The sequence below is a fragment of the Drosophila elegans genome, unplaced genomic scaffold, assembly GCF_018152505.1.
Source record: "Drosophila elegans isolate 14027-0461.03 unplaced genomic scaffold, ASM1815250v1 contig_208, whole genome shotgun sequence".
NCBI classification, from domain to species: Eukaryota; Metazoa; Arthropoda; class Insecta; order Diptera; family Drosophilidae; genus Drosophila; species Drosophila elegans.
This window is the reverse complement of record NW_024545578.1, coordinates 17,464,117-17,484,001: the sequence shown is the minus strand read 5'-3', so window position 1 is coordinate 17,484,001 and position 19,885 is coordinate 17,464,117. Positions and strand designations below refer to the sequence as shown.

General features: G+C 40.4%; 1 protein-coding gene across 3 annotated transcripts in view; it reads right to left on the bottom strand.

Annotated features, from left to right (window-relative positions):
* The window catches only part of LOC108142685 (DNA-binding protein D-ETS-3), a 32,047-nt gene extending 12,247 nt beyond the window's left edge, over nucleotides 1-19,800 (bottom strand). The window contains exons 1-5 of one of the 3 annotated variants that reach the window (XM_017266692.1): nucleotides 17,944-19,800; nucleotides 15,048-15,341; nucleotides 14,160-14,554; nucleotides 11,265-11,429; nucleotides 1,290-1,340 (exon numbers count right to left, since the gene is read on the bottom strand). In XM_017266692.1, coding sequence (XP_017122181.1) covers nucleotides 1,290-1,340; nucleotides 11,265-11,429; nucleotides 14,160-14,554; nucleotides 15,048-15,280 — 844 coding nt within the window. In that variant the 5' untranslated portion in view covers nucleotides 15,281-15,341; nucleotides 17,944-19,800. Of the gene's footprint in view, nucleotides 1-1,289; nucleotides 1,341-1,492; nucleotides 2,267-11,264; nucleotides 11,430-14,159; nucleotides 14,555-15,047; nucleotides 15,342-17,943 lie in introns of those variants that run through there. The other 2 variants (XM_017266693.2, XM_017266694.2) reach the window with 2 other exon arrangements.
* Between the last annotated feature and the right edge of the window lie 85 nt (nucleotides 19,801-19,885).

Here is a 19,885-nt window from a genome sequence, read left to right as displayed (position 1 = left end):
CATCAATGGCCAGCAGCTAAATGCGCTCAGCCAAGCTGAAACTCTGTCTCTGTTTCTGTCGCCCTCGGAGTGTGAAAAATATTTTGAAAACTCTCAGATTTAAAACCGCTTTAGGCGATCCTTTTGGAGTGGGTGTCAAAGGACAAAGGACAATATAATTTCAATTAGTGTGAGCCATAACTAGCCTAATAGCGCTTAACCCCTCTGATCGCTCCAGTGCCCATTCAACAAGCCTCAACCCCGGGAACACGTGTAGTCCACACCTTTTTCAGCCCTTTATATCTATTTATCTATATATATCCCCCAACCGAAATGTCTGTCAATATTCCATTGATGGCTGGTTGATTTGCTTCAATACATCTATCAGGCGCACATTTTGCATGCCTCACTGGCTTCGGTTCGTGTGAATTTCCATCACTTTTGGTTTCGTACTTGATGTCATGTGTGTGTTTTGCATATTTAATGTTTATTTTCGGGTTCCTTGAGTGCCTGCCTGTGGGACATAATTTGCTGTAATTTCGGGCTTGTCTCCGAACTTTCTGAGTATATTTTATGGCAATTTGTGATCATTGAAACTTTGCAAATTAGTCATGTTTCTTGGGGGATTTATTGCCACAGACTGCCGTTAAGATGGATTTATGTAAAAGGAAATGGCAAATTGTAGTTGCATATTGAAAGATACTAAAAGTACACAAATTTGCAAGAATCTGTACAAAAAAGTGTCTTGAATCTTTTTGGATTTTCGCCAAACATGTAAACTATTTAGATAAGTTTACATTAGGTGCAGAATTCCGAAAACAAATAATGCTTCAACTTTACAAACCTAGTAACTTCAATATTTAGCCATGTTTATTATGATGCATAAAAGTTATAGTCTTAGTTTCTTTAAAAAAATTGTATTATATGTTAAGAAACATTCAAAATGTAATTAGTTCACACAATTCTTTTTGGCTTGACATTAACTATCACTTAAAAAATAATTCAAAGCTTTCTTCTTTCGTTGCTAATTGTTTTAAGATATGGAATTCTATTAAATAAAATATTTATTATCTTTAATTTATTTGGAAGCAAACAGACGTAGTTTTTATTTAAGTTATCCCAAAATCACAGCGAAACCAAGGGCTTAGACATGGTTTTTAATTATCGTCACAACTGCTTTTATTTTAATTAAAATAAGTAAAATAGGCAACAGCTAAATAATATCACTAATATCACAAGCTGAACTTCTAGATCATGAATCAGTCAACTTTAATTGTAATTTTTCATATAATCACTTAACCAGAACTCACCTTGCGATTGTGTCGAACTGTGGGAGCCCCACGACGATTTGTACGATGAATCTGTAACAAGGAAAGTCCAACGATTAATAAGTTTTAAAGACGCATGCAAAACTGCAGAATAGTGCGATCTATCAGCTACCCGACGGCAGAATCTTAGGGAGCTAGTCATTATCAAATGGGCTAATGGGCTAATGGTCTAATGGTCTAATTACTTGGATTCCAGGTGGCGCCTGAGAGGACCGCCGCGGCCGACGGTCGGGCTGGCTCACACACCGCCCACTCACCTGCGAAGAGCATTGAGAAGTTGCTGAAACTGCCCGTGGAGCGTGACAAGTAATCGGCGGAGGACTTGATGTCCAGCATTGTGGCCGCCGTCGGTTGGGCTTTCGGTTGCACACTGGGCTTTCGTTTGGGTTGCGTTGGATTGCTCCGTTCCACTCCCCGCCAAACAAATTAGTTGAAATTTCAAATTCAAATTGCTATTGGTCTCTGTCCTCCCTTTTCTGTTTTTTTCTCCTTTCTTTTTTTTTTGTTTTTGGCAAACGGTAAATTGGTCGCCGGAGGCCGGAAACTAATAACACGGAGACGGAGACGTCGCCAAGTGGTGTCCGCAATTGAATTTGTTTAAAAAAGGGCAGCGGCAGTGGGCAGCGACTGGCAGCGACGCGCAGCGGAACAGGAAAAGGAACGGGAACGGGAAAAGTGACGATCGGAACCGGTTACCGTTTACCGGACACCTCGACTTCCGCCCGAACTTTCCAATGCACTTTTCGACCTGCCTGCCGTTCGCGTGTCCAACTGATTTATATGTGTCAATGTCCCCGCACGTATACGTGATATTTCGTTCACCGTGTGTGTGTGTATGTGTGTTTGCGTTCGTGGGTAGGCCCAGCGTAAATCGCGTAAATCACTGGCGACTAAGAAAGGATGCTCCTGGCTAGGACTATCGGGCTTGAGCACTGACACCGGATTGCGTCCGATCTGTGGCACGGCAGCGTAACAATTGATTTCATTCCGTCGTCAAATCGCGCATATCCTGCCTTCGTCCTGCCTCCAACCCTTAGCGCGACTTGAGGCCGTGGGGGTGGCTGGTGGTTGGTCGCTGCTCGTTGCTCGTTCGGTGGGTGGTGGTGGGTGGTCCGCTGCCGCGCGGGTGTGTATCTATCTGTCTGGGTTGGTCGCCACTGCGATATGTAGCTGCCTCTGTCGCCGCCGCTGCCGCTGCCTGTAGTTCAGGATATACTTAGGGTTTTAATCCACAGCCACCCCCTCGACTGGCCAACAATCGGACCAATCAGCAGTGAGTCGAGGTGTGGCCTAGCGAAAGCTTTGCTGCAAAAAGCTTTTTACAAATGGCTGTGGGGCTGAGAGAATCCTTGGAGTTTCATATTTCAAGCCCAAAATTTCTAATGATCTCTTGGGTTTTGAGTTTTAAACATAGAGGACCCAGAAAAAACTTGAAGCTTTTCAAGCTCATTTGGGTTCGCTCTCTGCTCTAGTAGGAGGTTACCATTTCCACTTGACTAAGGACGCGCCGCAGGAGCCCTGACTCCGTCTCTCTCGGGTGCGAACTAGTGCTGTCTCGCTCGCGGGCCACTCAATGCAGCCGCTGCCGCTGCTGCTGCCGCTCGTGCTGCTCCTGCGGCAGAGCTTCCAGAAGTGGCATCGCCTTTTTAGTGGGTGACACGAAGCAACAAGGACGGATGTATTATCCACTTCCTTTTTCCTTCCACCAAACACAAGGATATTACCGTTTCGTCGTTCGCCTACAACACCACCCCCGCTCCCTCGGCACAGCGCCACCCCAAAAAGGGGAGGTGGCATTGAGAGGTTGCGGGCGGCTTGGGAGCTTCGGGTGGTTCGGGTGGTTTAGGGTGGCGGGCAAAAACAATGCGCGAGAAGTTGGAGTTGCCTGGCTTTCGTAGGAGAAATCAACAATAGTTGATTGTGAAAGGCTTTGACTGCTCGGCGGTTGGGGGTCAGGTGGGTTAAGGGGGTGGTTAAGGGGGTGGTTCAGGGGTTGGTTCAGGGTGATGCACATGCGTTGGCGTCGACGTCAACTTAGCTGCAGCTGCTCAAGTGCAATTGTGGCGCTGCCCCCCTCACAAAACTCCTTCGCCTTCTGCTTGCCCCCTGAAGCAGGCAACAGAAAATGACAGGCACAACTGAAACACACACATAATACCTACACACACACATACACACCCACACCAAATGACGAACTCATCTACACAGCTGCCTTTTGGGCTGGCTTAATTAATTTTTGAATTCCCATTGAAATTGTTTTTGCCGAGTCTTTGCCGCTGGCCATGCGAACCTCGTCCTTTGCAATCCTTGTGTATCCTCGTGGGTGGCCGGGCTAATTCATAGGCGTCAACGAACAAATTGTAGTTCCTCACTCACACAAACAGGCGAAAAGCTTAGCTTGATTTCATTTTTATTGTGCTCTATGTTTTGCCCTATTATGCTCTTTGAATACCCTGAACAAATGTTGGAGCTCACATAAAATTTCTAGATGAATTTAACTAAAGAATGCAATAAATCAAATTGTATTGGCATCTCCTTTCTTTTATTTGTTAAATAATTATGAGCCCCGACAAAAATTTGTTCTAGTTTGAATATAAAGTTATTCTTTTCTTTTCTTTTTAATTATATTTTGGGTAATTTTAAATATACATCTTTATCTTTACAGAAATCTATTCAAGCATGTCAAACTTTTTTTTCTCTCTATTACATTGTTAAAATTAAAATAAATTATATTGTTCAACAGATCTTTAAGTGCTAAATTAAATTTAGTTGATAGGCAACAAATTAGTTAAATTATGTTATGTTATTTGTTTTAATTTATTTAATTTTACTGGTAGTCCAGCATAATGATTATTTTGTCTTGAGCACTTCATTATTCCGTTTTATTTCTTGTTTATTTTGCAAACAGGAGTAGCAAATATTCGATTATTTGAACTTTTATCTGGCTCTTTCATTTTGTTTTAGTTAAAAACTGATTTCGCTTTTCAGCCACACATGTGTACATACATACAATCAAAGGGAAAAGTTTAGCAAGTCAAGGCAACTTCTGTTGTGTGGGTGTGCTAGTTTGTGACTCTGCATGGGTGTTGGATTGTATGCGTTGCTTTGACACGCAGTTATTTAATAAATGTGGCTGGAGGGGAAGCCCCCTATTACCACCCTCACCTCCCAGCCCTTTAGCCCACCACCAGCTCTCAAGAAGTGTGTGTGTGTGTGTGTTTGTGTGCTAATGGCATCTAAAATGGCTAAATAGCAATTTGCTGTTCTCTGCCAGAGGAAAACCAAGTTTCACTTGGCTCAAAATGTTTGCTCTGCCAAAGCAAGGGAAAAGGAAAAGCTGTTTTTGTACACCGGTCCCTCCTATGTGTGTGTGTGTATATGTGTGTCTTAGCTTGGCTTAACATTTTAATTGCATTCATTATGTAATTTCATTTTCTCGCTTTTGGGCGAAAAACTTTAAATTAATTTCTTTTGTTGTGTGATTTCCGCCATTTTGCGCCGCCGTAACATTTCCGCCCCCCAAGTTGCGGTTTTTTTGGCTCGCCCACCAGTCCCGCCCACAAGTCAAGTGTTTTAAGTTAACTTTAAGCCACTACACATTAGCCTGCTCCATCTGTGTGTCTTTGCCTACGCCAGCAACCGCCACCCACAAAATACCACTGTCCCATCAGGAGAATCAATGCATCAGCTGCCTGTCCATTTGTTTTGTGTGTGCAGCCAAATATTCAACGGAGCATCAAGACAAACATGACGACATCACCTACACTTAAAAAAAAAAGGAAAAATAACTAAAATCTAACATTTCCTATTTTGATTGTAAAAATAAAGAATTATTAACAGGAAACTGGCTTCGTTACTAACTCAGTTTTAACAGACAAATAAAAATAAACTGACCATAAGCTTTTGCTTTGGATATCAATTATAAAACACTTAAAATAGAAACAAAATAAAAATTATCATTAAAAAACAACAACATTTTCTTGTCTTTGTGTTTGTCTTTTAGCTCAATGTCTCTAAAATGTATTTGTCTTTAAAATGTAATATTTCAAGTCAATACTTAATATCGCTTTTAATTATTTATCAGTCATATACTTTGTTATACTTAAGTATCATTAATACCTGGGCCAAGATTTAAACTAAGCCTTTTATATTTTCTCTTACTCAAACTTCTAGCTTATCATTATTTTGTAATGTGTAGTGAAGACAGGGAGCATATTGTCTCAGCCAACCACCCACAGCAGTTAATAAGAAACGCAATCAGCGCCGCGATTTGTTTTCTCAAGCCTGAGGAGACAGAAGGAGACGGAGATAGAGTCCTGGACAGACGGAGAGCTGCTAATATTTATGCGCCTTGTGCAAGGCTGGAAACACTGAAATGGCCCTGCCTACAATAACAACTGGAAGTCAGACACGTGGCCATTAATGACGTATGAATGATGTAACACGCGATGGAGACTTTGACGCGGCACGTGGCCAGCGGCCTGCGAGGCATGACAAGCGAAAAGATGCCCCTGCTCCTGCTTCTGCTACTGCTCCTGCTCCTGGTTCCCCATTGACTCCTTGCGGGTCTTTAATGTCCTGGTCCGCCCCGCCTTCATCGCCACGGATTGCTCATTTTGCCCGCGGCGAATTTCGCCTTGCGCTGTGCATTTTGTTATTGGCAAAATGCGTATTGTTATAATCGGCATAAAAATAATAAAAATACAATACACCCATTTTTGTATTGCCTTGGTTGGGCTGGTTCAATATTTGTTAATCAAATGGGCGGCAACTGCGGCGCATAAATCAGTTTCAAATTGGCAGCTCTGAAAGTTTTTATTGAGAAAGCGTTCAGAGGGTTAAGTGCGAATAAGCAGTGAGGTCTAATATGGTTAGGTAAGGACAGAACGAAACTAAAAATCAAAAACAAAATAAAAATGGTTTGTTTGTATATTTATAGGAAAATGTTATAAAAAAGTTAAAGAAGGATTGTAAAATTTCAGCTACAAGCTATTTAAATCACCTTTAAGAAAATTATTATAAGTTGAGGCTGATTAAAAGTTAAAAAGGAAATCCGTTGCTTTAAGCAACTTTACAAAGAAATGCATTTTAACACTTTTCACTTTGTCTTCAGCTATGTTAACCAATTTAGTTATGATATGACCTTTGCACAGTAAGCTATTATAATATTTAAATTTAAATATTTGTCCTATAAGCTTTTCAATAATTCCATATTTTAACGTTTTAAGCAGAACCTTATCTCTTAAAAAGTTCTTTATTTGTTAAACCGACCGCTCTACCTTTCCTTTGTTTTACAACTATTACACCTCGCTTATCAAGTGCACCAGATCTTAATGACTCCCCGAAAGTGGTTCCCACAAAATAAAAGCAATGTCGCCTAGGAATTCACACAAACAAAGCGAACACGCCAAATCAAACAAACCCTAACCACAAAAATGAATACCAGACCCACAAATAGAAGTGAAAATTGTAATAAAAACAAATTACGAACACGAACAACAAACGGCAGGGCAAAGGAAGTTCTCACAGCGACATATTGAAGGTGTCCTCGTGGCTGTCTATCTAAACAATGCCGGCAATAATTGCGCGATTGACAAGGTGGGTGGCGGGGTGGTATGCGGCGGAAAAAAAGGGAAGGTGGAAGGGTCACACGGACGAAGGGTGCAGGGTGCGACTCCGATTACCACCGTTTGACTTTCTCAGATAATTGCAAGAGAGTGCCACGAGCTCGTTTATTCTATTCTCCTTTTTATGCCAAATACTCCGTACTGTAAAAGGGTATATATGGTTTTCGTGGATATGTTTATTAGAACTTTATAATTTTATAAAATATATTTTTTCTGTTTTCTAAATAATTCTTGATTTCCGACTTATTTAATCAAAAGCAACTTAAATTTGCTTGCAAAATTTTTGATACAACAATCAATTATTGATTATTTTGCTAGGTATTGATTTAAAAAAAAAATATATATGTATATAAATATAAGAAATTGTTATTTGATTATATTCTGTAGCAAGGATTTAAACACCGGGTATCTCGTGGTCTGGACATTCCAGCAAAGACTTCCTGTTTGTATTTGAAATCTTTTTTTTTGATTTCTTCTAAACTGAAAGCTAACATATTCACACGGCACACCCCGTGTCGTGCACCCCGAACCCTGGAGAGAACCCCTAACCCCGCACCCCGCGCCACTTAAGAGCCAATGACAACAAACAGCAAACAAACAATTAACAGTGGAAAAGGGGTTGGAGGCACGGTTCACGTGCGCGGCCAGCTATAAATTACCGCGGTTTGACTCCCAGCGACCCTCGCTGTCAATTGATAATGCGGATTGACTTTTTGGCGGGTCAAGGGTTTCCACTCTCCGGTTCTCTGGTTCTCCGATTCTCCGGTTCTCCGGGTCTCACGGTCTCACGTGAGTTGTGTCACTTGAGATAAAAGCACGGCCAGTGTCGAGGTGGCGGCCATAAATTCAGCGAGCTCATAAATTCAATTGACAACTAAATTGCGGAGCGCTGGCTGCCGAGACCGGAGACGCTTCGACACAGCCACCTCCGGCTCCGGGTGCACTGCGTTTCCGCCGTGTAGTTGGCCTGGAGGTGCCCGCTTCTAAAACTTTCAAGTGCGCCCCGCTTTTCCATTTTCCTTCTCCCATTTTCTATATATTTTCCTTTTCTGATATACCATGTCGGAAGCGGGTCATTTCCAGCGGCATAAATCACAAAGGGCGGCGGACTTCGAAGGCGGAAGCCAACCTGTTGCGTTCGCTGACAGTTTTCTATTTCAACTGGACCGAAGATTTTTTAATTATTTTTGCAAAGTTTTACGGTTTGCCTAGGCAAATTTGTTTGCCTATCTTTCGTCGATCAATTCGAAAATACAAAAACTAAATTAGCCGAATATTTTCCAGCTTGTTGCCGTCATCTTTTTCTGGGGGGGTGGACATGGTTGGGCCAACAATGACTTGATTTATGAACGACTCGTGCTGAAATCTCCTGGGGGAGGGTAATGACTTGAATCGGCAGTTAAGTGAACCGCGAAAAGGGCCATGAATAAAAATATTTGGACATCAATAGGCGCACACATGAGCGGACAATAGAGCATGGGAACCAAAAGTTTTTCCAGTCCAAGTTCGCCTTTTTCCTTCTCACCAAATATGCGCACTTTTTTTTCTGCCATTTTTTTGCAACAACATTCATAAATGCTAGTGAATAAATTTAAGCGCAAGCGTCAGTCCGCGAAGCTGTCAAAAAGGACTTCATCGTCCTTTGGCGCCAGTTGGCACAGCAGCGTTTTCAATTTATTTTCACAGCCTGAAACAATTACGGCACAAAAAAAAAAAAATAAAGAACAAACTGTGCGCAAATGAAATCAGAAATTAAATTTCAAGTGAGCAAAACATACGGCGCAGAAGGACAGAGACGGGGATAGAAACAGGACGACAGACGGAGGGAGGCAGGACGAAAGGACGCAATGTGGCGCTCACTTGTGGGCAGCAAAGGCCGAGGGTGTGGCAGCCACCCGCTGGGCGCGTTGATGAGGGGCGTTGTGGGGGTGGGGCCAGCCTGCGAGCAGATTATGTGATTACGATTAGAGTTGAGCACTTCGGGTGAGCCACCAGCAAACAAACATCACAGCGACAGATGATGATAGACATCGAAAAATATGATTTTGTAGGGCTCGCAACATAATTAAAATTGATAAAGTTAGGATGCCCAGAGTGGGAGATACATTCATGAAATCCATTTTAAACTTTTTGTTTGGATGTGTAAATAGACAAATTTTAAAAACCAATATCAATTTAAATGTTCGGTAAAATGCTTAAAGTTAAAATATTTATTTGGTCTCTCATATACTTAGCACATTGATTAAAAAATACTTGTTTAAAATGGATAAAATAAAACAAATGTAAAACCATTTACAGATTTTTTAAGCCAAAACAATTATTTCGTATAATTTAATGGTAAGTTAATCAATACCATTTGTGGTTTCAAAAATAAATTAATTAATTAAAAAATATATACAACAGGAAATATATTTGAATACTACAAAATTGTCAAAGCAATAGATTTATGTAAAGCCTTAGCCAAAAGAGTTAAAAGTATGATACACAGTCCTTATTCAAATTAAAGCAAAATGAACACGTAAACCCAATTTGTTCGCTTCAACAAACCATAAATAAACAAACATATCTTTAATCAGGCCAATAAAACAATAAACTCTATCAATTGCCACTCGATGAGTTTAACGATGTCGTGCTGCCGTCCTGCACCCTTTTCCCATTATGCACACCTAACCGCTCAATTGTCTGCGCCGAAAGAATCCCACACATCGATCCCCTCCCAGCCAATCCATAGATACTCCATGGAGAACAGTATCTACCACGCTGTCAGCGGAGTGTGCGCCCTAATGCGCTTCACATAACATTTTGATCATTTTATGATCCGTCGATTAGCCTCATTGTCCTCGCTGGAGATGCCATCCCTCGAGCTGGTCGAAAGGACTGGTAGACAGGATGTCTGGATGAGCTCGGGGGTTGTCCTTCCGAGTGAAGTGTGCTTGAAGGAGCGTGTGACTAACACGCTTTAATAGGATTAGCGCTGAAGAGCACTTAAGAGTCAAATTATCAACGGGCAGTCACAGATTCACGGGCAAAGCCAGCGAATGTTGTGACTGTTGCGTTTTGTGTGTTTACAGTAGGCAGGAACAATGAACATAAACATAAGGCCTTGACAATTGTGTGCCAACTTTCCCACTGCCAAATGAACTCAATTGCAGTTCCCAGAGGGACCTGGCACAAAAGGTTTGCAGCACAACCCAGATTACGCGCATTAGTCAGGCTTTGGGCATTAAGTCAAGTGAGCAATTGAGTTATCAAAATTGGAAGATACCTTAAAAGGGATTTGAACACTCCGTGGGAAGTAATACAATTTTTAATGAATTATATTACTCTGATTCTAGTAATATTGGTATTTAAACGTAAATATGAAAACATTGTAAGTGAAAACGATAAAAATATGGATTAAAATACCATATTTAGGTATTAGGTCATTGAAATAAATTATTACTGTTTCTACCCAATAAATCTATTAGTTAAATAGAATTTATGAACATTTTCAACGTAATTTAATAATTCGGAAAAAGAATTTATCATAATTTATTAACTTTCAGTTACATTTAAGTCGAGCCTAGAACATTTTCTCGAACCGAAAATATAATAATAAAATGCATATTAAAAGACGAAAAAAAATGTTTAGCCATGCTACTAGTTTCTTTGTATTTGATTGCCAATCCAAACAAAAATAATAATATGCTAAATCATATTGTAACATCCACGTTATATTTTACCTTTATTTGACTATCATAAACTATCTATTATGATAGTTTCAAGCTTTAATTAACTAAGATTCTTTTAAAAATTCGTGTTTTATCAGAGATAGTACACTCAAAACAAAGTTTAGTTTTTATAAGTGTGTCTTGAAAATTAACTGCAGACCGTAGTAAAGTATAGGTGTACTTTTAGTTAAAGTTCTATAATGAAGGGTTTAAAACTGTAGTATAAGTCCTTATTTTCCTACCTCAAAAGTTTTATTTTGATAATTTCGTATTAATATAGTACTCATCTTATTGAGAAATTTTTCATAACCAATAGTTTAAAAACAATGTAAAAATAAATTAAATTCTATGACAATTCGTTCGTTGGGTGTATAAATATAAATGTTCCGAATCTACACATATTCCAAAGTCTGGTTTTCTGTCTTTTAAATAAATAACATTCCCCGATCCACCCCTTGAGCAGGGAAATCCTTGCCAAGGACTTTCCACCCCCAATGCACACAAGCGCCACCTTTTATGTGTCGAAGAACACTTAGCTTGACACCTTAAGGTTGATGTCCTGACTGAAAGCTGTCAAAAGCTTAAAGGACATTTAGACATAATCACAGTTTTGAACTTACACAGTGCAGAGCCGCCTCCTGGTGCCGCTCCCCCTCCCCCTGCTCCACTGCTGCTGCTGCTCTTACTGCCGCTGATCCTGCCCTGCTGATGGTCGCTGGTGGAGGAAGAGGACGAGGGCACCGCCGTGTGCGAGGATGTGGTGGCGCAGTCCAGCGAGGATTTATCTGCAAGGCAAAGGAGAAAACAAAAAGATATTTTAATTGCCAGGCAGCGAAAATTTGCACACTCAGCACGGCATGCTTCGCCTTTTGCCACGGAAAGGAGCCGTACAAAAAAGTAAAAATAAACGGCTAGCCGGGGCTCATAAATCTCGGCATAGATAATTGTCATCACAACTAGCGACTGGTTTATTTATGGCTCGAATTATGGTTTCTATTTCTCTGCCCCACCCCTCAAAGGCGTCACGCAACGGCGCTCGACAGTCACCCTCACTCCCCCCCTTCACCCCATGGCACTGCTGACAGATCCTGTGAACCGCAAAGGACATAATCGCGAGGGTTGTCACTTCACAGACCAGCGATGGAGATGTTTAATTGCCGTAAATCTTTGTTTGATGTAAACAACAATAAGCCAGGCGGCGAGGAAAAAAAATTGCAAGAGGAATTTGCTACGCTTTCAATTGAAATGTCAAGCCGGATATGATACGAGTCCATGATAATGATTGCCATAAAGATGATGGGAATCGGTTTCCATCATGAGAGCTGTCTGGAAACGGACAGTGTCATAACATGTTCCTCTGACTTGAAAAAACATTAATTCAAATGAGAACAGCTTGTATAGTTTAAGAATTATTTATTTTTTATAAATTAAATATTCAGGTAAAAATTTAAACTCGTTCAAAGAAGATAATTACTCAACTATATATATTTTTAAATAATTTTTTGATATAAACAATATTAATTTGGCTTAAAACATACTGCCATGATTGTTAAGATTAGCCAAGTGAATCAATTAATTTATTATTGGCAATTGCCAAGATATATATTGTATTGGTCTTAAATAATTATTTTCCTTTTCTTAAAATATACTCAGCAGATATGTGAAAACGGCTTATAATATGATTAAAAACTATGGTTATTTTAGGACATAACAAATATAAAAAAATTTATTACGTTATGAAAATATATGTATCTTTGCATTGACTTGGCTGCAAAGTGTAATTATTTTTTATGCGCCTCTATGAGCCAAACGTCTTTTGAGCAAAAAATAATGAGTTACGCATGACAAAATCTTTTCATGGCAAAGCCAAAGCGGCAAAAACTCAGCTCCGACTTGACATCGACCACAGAAAGAGACAGCCAGAGAAGAGATGAAAGAGATGGGGGTGTAAGGAGCAGGGGGCGGGCTAAAAAGGATTCGTTTCATATTTGCTTGAGCGCGTCGAGTAGAGATGGAATAAGATGAGCTGGGCGGCCATTTTGTGTCTACCATTTGAACAGGCAGACTTCAAAAGTTGTCCCATGGGAATGAAAATGTCCTTAAATTTGCGATTAGAGCAAAAGTAAGATAAGGACAATTTAAGAAAGAATTTTTTTATTCAATTTTGAGAATAGTTTTTCCGTGAACTACTCGTCCTTCAGCCAAAGAACAGACAAGCAAGGCCTTGTCAGTCTTTTCTAATTGAAAACGAAGCAGAAACAGGACATAAATTTGCCAAAAAAGGATATAAAGAAGAAAAGAAGTTTTCTTATAGAAATAAATGGACATGGACAACTTGACGGTCGGAGGCGGCATAACAAACTCTTGCCAGGCACGCGATGAAATTGTTCGGTTTTTGATGTTTCTATCAAAACCTGGCAAGGACCGCAAACAGTCAACAGCAACCGGCTTCGGGCCGCATTATAAGCCACATCCGCTGGCCCGGCTTAAATTGATAAATATGTAACCAAACAAAAACGAAAAAAAGAACTCTGAAAGTATCATAGGAATAGAAGCCGACCCCGGGAGACCTCAACGTTTATATGGATAATTCAATTTAAATTTTTTGCCCAATTTTTTCTTTTCTCGTTGTTGTTGATACAACAAGCAGAATTATGTACATGGCTGGTCGCGGTTTTTAGCCGTTGTTTTGGCCATTAAATGTTACGGGTTCGGACATATTTGGTGGTTGGTCAACTGAGGAGGGGGCGGCGGGGGTGGCCGTTGGCCAACATATGCTGCTTGGATGTGTTTAAATAAATACGCGAAATTTGCCACTTTTGTGGCACAACATTTTCGGCTGCCTTTTTCTCGCTTTGGTCCGTTTTGCCTTGGCCGGAAGCGCAGGATTTGTTTTTCCGCCATTTCGTTGACATTTTTGTGCTAGACAATTGCGAGAAGGTCAGTGGGTTGGTGCACAGAGAAATATATTTTTTTTTTGTTTTCGTTTTATATATATTATTTTTATTATCGACATTGTGGTCGAGAAGATCACAAAAAATTGAACTTTGTAGTCAATAAGAGGTTTTATAATTGAGCTGCTGAATACAAAAAATTAAAATGAAAAATTTGTTTGTGAAAATACCAACATTTTTAGCTTTATAAGTGGGTGATTTGAATATAAGTCAGCAGAGAACCAACCACTACTTTCTGTACTTTTCATACCCATCTTAAGTCCAGTTTTATCCTGAAATTTTACAGCTTGTATTCATTAATAACAACAAAAAATAGTTTAGTTATGAAAATTAAAATGCTCGAAATAATTAAATAAACCAAGAAGTATTTTGAAGAATTCAACTTCCAAATTTAGTTCCTTAGTCAAAGGTTTAAAATGAAAATTGATATATTAAAAAAAAAAGTATTTTTTATTACAAATTGATAACATTTGTTTTGATCTATATTTAGTAAAGACATTTGTAGCTACTGTTTTTTCCCGATGTAAAATAAATAACTTCTGCCACTTTATCTTCGCTTACCTGCCCTGACTTTGTGATCCACATGCGAGGAGCTGGACGCTGTTAGCGATGGCAGTGCCGGAGCCGCACTCACCGCATCCAGAGTTCCGGACGTGACCTGTCCGGCACTGGACGTGATGACGCCGTGCTGGGTGCCGGCGGGTGAGCAGCCAGGCGGTGGCTGCAGTGTGTCCAACCGGTGTCGCTGCACACTGTTCCCGCTACTGCCTAGCACTCCGGCCGTACTGCTGCTAACCGCATTGTAGTTAAGCACCCCGGCCACGCCCACGCCCACGCCCACTCCGACTCCGACATTGGGATTGTGTGGAAGGCCTAGGCAATTACCAGCCCCATTCCCGGACTGAACGGGCAGGGTGTCGAGGGTGTCTGTCAAGCGCTGGCTGGAGTAGATGTCACTGCGGTTGGAAAAGGACATTTGATTTTGTAATAGGCAACTTAAGTAGTTTAAAATATATAATAATTAACTGTTTAAAATTAAACAACATTCTATAAAAGAGAAATTAGAAAGGAAGCGTTTTAAAAAGATCTAAAATAACAATTTACAAGTCATTGGGTTATATCAGACAAAAGTCTAGGCACAACTAATATAATATATAACTTAAGGATGCTCTTGAGAGCAGTTTTTCATGCTTAAAATAAATATATTGGTGTTCTGGTTAAAGGGTTTGGGCCAGTCTGATTGTTTCACAAAGGCATTTGTGTACAGAACCATCTTTATTTAACTATTTCCAAAAATCACTATAAAACAATTTGCTTATTATTATTATTATTATATAATACTAAGGTAAATATGTTAAGAGAAGAGATCGCCGATAAAAAGTGTTGAATACATTCTTCTCAAAATAATGAGTTTCCCAAATAAGAAAATAGCTTTTATATATAGCTAACCTGAAGGCACTGCTGGCCCCGAAGAAACTGCTGCGATCTTGCAGCGCCGCCTTGGCCTTTTCGACGCTCTGCTTCAACTGCTCGAAGGTGGACTGGTGGAAGCGGTACGAGGTCCAGTCCGGCGAGCACTGTCCCAGGGTCAGGCAGTCCTCCGTCTTCACCTGGGCGAGAGTGGGCGGCGACACCCGCTTCAGGTCCAGCGCCGTCTGATACGAACACGAATTCTCGTACATGGCGCACGCCTGGGGAGCCTCGATGGCTGGCTGTTGGCTAAACAAGGGATTCCACTTGACTCTGCCGGAGAAATGGAAAAATATAATAAATAATTTAGAAAGTTTCAAAAACAAGAGCCCAACATTGTAAAATATGTCTGATCGCGTTTCTCCCATTAGGCACAAACATTAATAAAGGCATAAAAGAAACTTAATGTTATTAAATATTTAGCTAATCATATTTAATATTTATGCATAAACTTTAAATCAATTTCACAAATCAACAATATGATATAAACTAAAACTTACTTTTAAAGCGGGTCTTATATCGTTTTTCAATCTCTTACTTAGATAACAAAAGAAAGGTAGTTTGACAAGCCAACGCTTAAATACACTAATTGTAATAGTGAATTTAATCACATGACACTTTACTTAACTTAGAATGGCACTAATTTTAATATTTGGTGGAACTAACAGTTATTTATTTATAAGTATATTATAAGTATACAAATTGTCCATCGCCTATGTTTCGTAGTAAACTTGTCCAATCTAATTCGAATTTGATAACATTTCTAAAATTATACATTCAAACAGACACGTTTTTGTTCGGTTTTACCGGTTTTATTAAATCATATAAACTGTAAAATTGCTTTTAGTTATTCCTTCTTGGGCATACTCTTAATTGCTTTAAAGTACAACTAAAATCCATCACTCACCTCATGGCAAATTATAGAACTAGATATTAATAAATCATAACGCCTCGCCCACAATTAAAGACTGCTATTTTGAATTGCCTTTCGGGCCAAACAATCGCTCTAATTGCCATGGCTTCAACACGTTAAGCGAGTTCCCCCCGAGTCCCCGAGATTTTCAAGCATAATTAATAGTGGCTGCTTTGGAGCTGCGGAGCTCCCTTAGATATAAACACGACGTGCATAATTATCTGGCACGTAATTTATTGTGTGTACAGTCCCGCTTTTGGACTGGGCCAACGTTGCGTATGAGCGCTGGACTGTGCGTGGGTGGCGGCCATTTGAGCGTGGCTCTCTAATGTCCAGCTGGTCTGGGGGCAAACCATTGTTTACTGGCCCTTTTCGGCCATTCTGTGCAGTTAGCACACAGGGCATGCAAATTTTTGCACTCTGCCCTCGTCGGAAGTTGCTGGATTTTGATTTATGCCAACGAAATTTATGCCATACAAAGTGCGACTTGTTCTGTCTCTTCTGGCTTTAAGTTCCCCAGCAAACCCGAAATAGAAACCGAATCCTGGCAGCTTTAAGTTTTTAGGGGGGGAATAGATTTCGTTATCGTAACGGCCGCATCTACAGAACATCATCAACTTTTGCCTTGTCAGACATTATAAACGGCCTGCACACGCCTCATTTATTATTTATTATTTGTACTTGGGCCGAGGACTTGCGTTAGCATGTAGGCAAATTTCACCAGCAAACATTAGCAGGCAGACATTTTTATTTTTTGATATTTCCCAAGTTATCACAATCGCTGAGTGAGCGCGCGCACACCGGAAATACGAGCGGGATGCCAGGATGTCGGTCTGCAGATGGGCTGAATGCTCGTCCCGCTCTCCAACGCGTGTTGATTTTTTTGAATGCCAGTTCGTATACTGCGATTGCCGAGTTTACGGTCTTCGATGGTCGTCAGCTAGCAGCTGTTAATGGTGTAATCCCCTTGTCGAACGAGAGATCCTTTAATTAAAAGGCCACACGTTTGGCTGCCCCTTAATGGTTTGTAAGATTTTTATGCGTTTTTCGGAAATTTGGATTTTTGAATGCTGTCACTGCTCTCTGGCTGCTGAAACTGGTGAGCTGCTTAATTGTCGAGCTTATGCCGATGCTGCTGCTCATTTGCTCTGTTTGCTGGTTTATGAATACTTCCCTTCTACGTCTGCTAATTCGATTAGCAGAAAACATATGTCACAGAGTGATTTGGGGTAAATCGAGCTTTTTAAGGGGGCGAATTACTAGCATTAAGCAGAAATTACAATACATTGCCGGGATTAATGGTAGTAAAAATAATATATATTTTGTAAGGTTAATTGTTACTACAATACAAAACACAAAAGAGGCTCTGTATTTCTTACATTTGTTAATATGAGCTCCGGCCTTTTTTTGTTGCCTTTTCTGGCTAAAGAATATCTTTTAGTTATGAGAATTTTCTAAAATATTGTAATGAAATATTTAAAATATTTAAGAATTTGTTCTTTTGTTTGCCTTTATATAGATTTATACCAGTCTATTTTTGAAGGCGATAGCAAACCGAATATAACTAAGACAAAATTAAAACATTATCCATTGGTCACGTTCGCGCCGTTTTGTTTGAATAAATATAGATTTAGTTGCATTTAATTTGAAGTTTAATAGATATTTAATACAATTTAGGAAATTGTTTTTTTATTTTTTTTAAAGTTTGTTATTTGTTGTGTTCAAAATTTGGGTAAACAAATAATTTTGATATTGACTTTTCAAAACAATTAATTATTATCGGTTCCTGATATTACTATATGTTAGTATGGTCAAAAAATAAATTAATTGGACCAAGCTTTTAATTTTTGAATACGCCGTCGGATGTTTATTTTTACCTTACAACCACTTTGTAGTTGTTTAAACACATTTACCAGAGTTCGCTGAAATTTTTGTATGTCCCCAAATATAATCATAACTCACCTCAGGATTGTGCTTGTTTCTCTTATAAAGTTTATCCAAAAATAAGACTCCTCTTTGACTGTCTATTGTACTTCCGGCGGGCCAACTTGTAATCGTAAACACTTGAGTATCGTTCGGGGGTCCGTGCAGTTAATCACTCACTCACTCAAGTGCGTATAAATTGGCGACCGGAAATGAAATTATTGTCAAAATGGCGACGGATATGCGACAAGTGAACGCGACAACGACGCGCCACGCGAATGACGGTTTTGTTTGCAGTCAAAGTTGCTAGTCCTGGAGCGGATATGCAAGGGAATTTGTCAGTGCAAGGACGACGACGACGCCAAATGGACACCGACGGCAACGAAGGCGGCGGGCTCCTTGGGCATTTATCGATGCCCTTTTCGCACAGGTGCACAATAGGTGGAGGTGGGCGGTAGATGGGCCGCAACGAAAGCGGAACGAAAATGAAATCAAAAAGCGAAATTTCTATAATTTCCGCACAAAAATTTCCGCGACACACTGGCAGGACACATGTGTGTCCTTGTCGGTTTTTTGTTGCCACGCCCACAGCCAGCAACAAGCTGGGCGTATGTGTCCAAGTTTTCCGCACTCCTTGTCGAGTGTGTGTTTTGTTTGTTTGCTTCTTTGCTCCTCTAGTGTGCCACTGTTTGTTTTTCTGTGTGTTGACCAAGAAATGTTCTCGGAATTGGTCCTTTTTCGCGGGTTATTGACTACGTGTGACCGACGAATCTAAACCGCAAAGTACCGCTATTATGTCGTCCGCGACGTGTTGCACTTGGTAGCGCGCACTCCAAGTTAATGTGGCGGCCAGATCATCCCGTCCAGTCCACGCTCAAAGATGGCGACACACTCCTCCCCTTAGGCGGTATCGTCCTGTGTGGGCTGGGGGAGGTGTAATCAGCAAGGATGTCACCCCATCGCCCTGCGTTCCTGCGGTGACTGATGCGCAGGCGCGCTCTGCGCACCACCCCCACCCACTTTGCCGCTGCCCTTTTATCTGCCGCTGTCATCGGCTGCTGCTCCTGCTGGTGGGCGGAGCCAACTTTGTTCCACCGGGGACATGACTGTGGATGCTCCTGCCTTCGCCGGGTCCTTTGCTCCATGTTCTTGGGCATCATTAGTGCTGCCGAAGAGAGGAGACCCCATTTCGGGCGGAAGTGCGTATGAGCAATATTTTAACAATGGCGTTTAAAACAGTTAAAGAGCGTGTGCTGGTGTGCGAGGCCATTAGGACCTTAGTTTTGCGGCCGCTTTAAGGCCCCGCAGATAAGCTCGAATAATACCATTTTAATTTCAAGCAAAAGTGGCCACAAAGGAGCCCCCAAGATCCCCAGATGAGCCTGCCAAAAAGGATATAATTAACATGCCAGTTGCTGGAACACACACATGTGTTAAATGACTTTCAGATAAGCGGTGAGCACGGTGACATGATTTAAGGTCCTGCGATGGATGGGGCCGGATAATTTGCGATAAGCAGGGTTGGGTGGGGGTGATTAATATGCAGCCTTAAGATGGAAAAAGCCCTCGAAAAGTCTTCTTATCTGAAATGAAGTTAATGAGGTAATTTAAAGAATTTAAAAATGTTCGAAGTGTAAAAACAAAATTTGTTTTCGAACAACGAACTCTTATTTATAAGTTGGATTTCTTAATAATAGTAAACTAATCTATTTTTTTTGTATAAAATTGTTTTCAAACTTATGTGTATTTCATATAAAATATTACATTTTTTCATTCAAGAACATGCTTTCCAGGATTAGAAAAAGGAACGGTTCAAAAAAAGCTTTTCGACGTTGCTTTACAGTCCCTTAAAAGCTTTTAGTAAGTAAACAAACCCAATCAAAATATGTAATGGTTTTTCATATACCAAATAAAAAAAAATGGCTATGCTATGTAAAATGATATAGCTTCAGATCTGCAAATCTGTAACCACTATAACGTC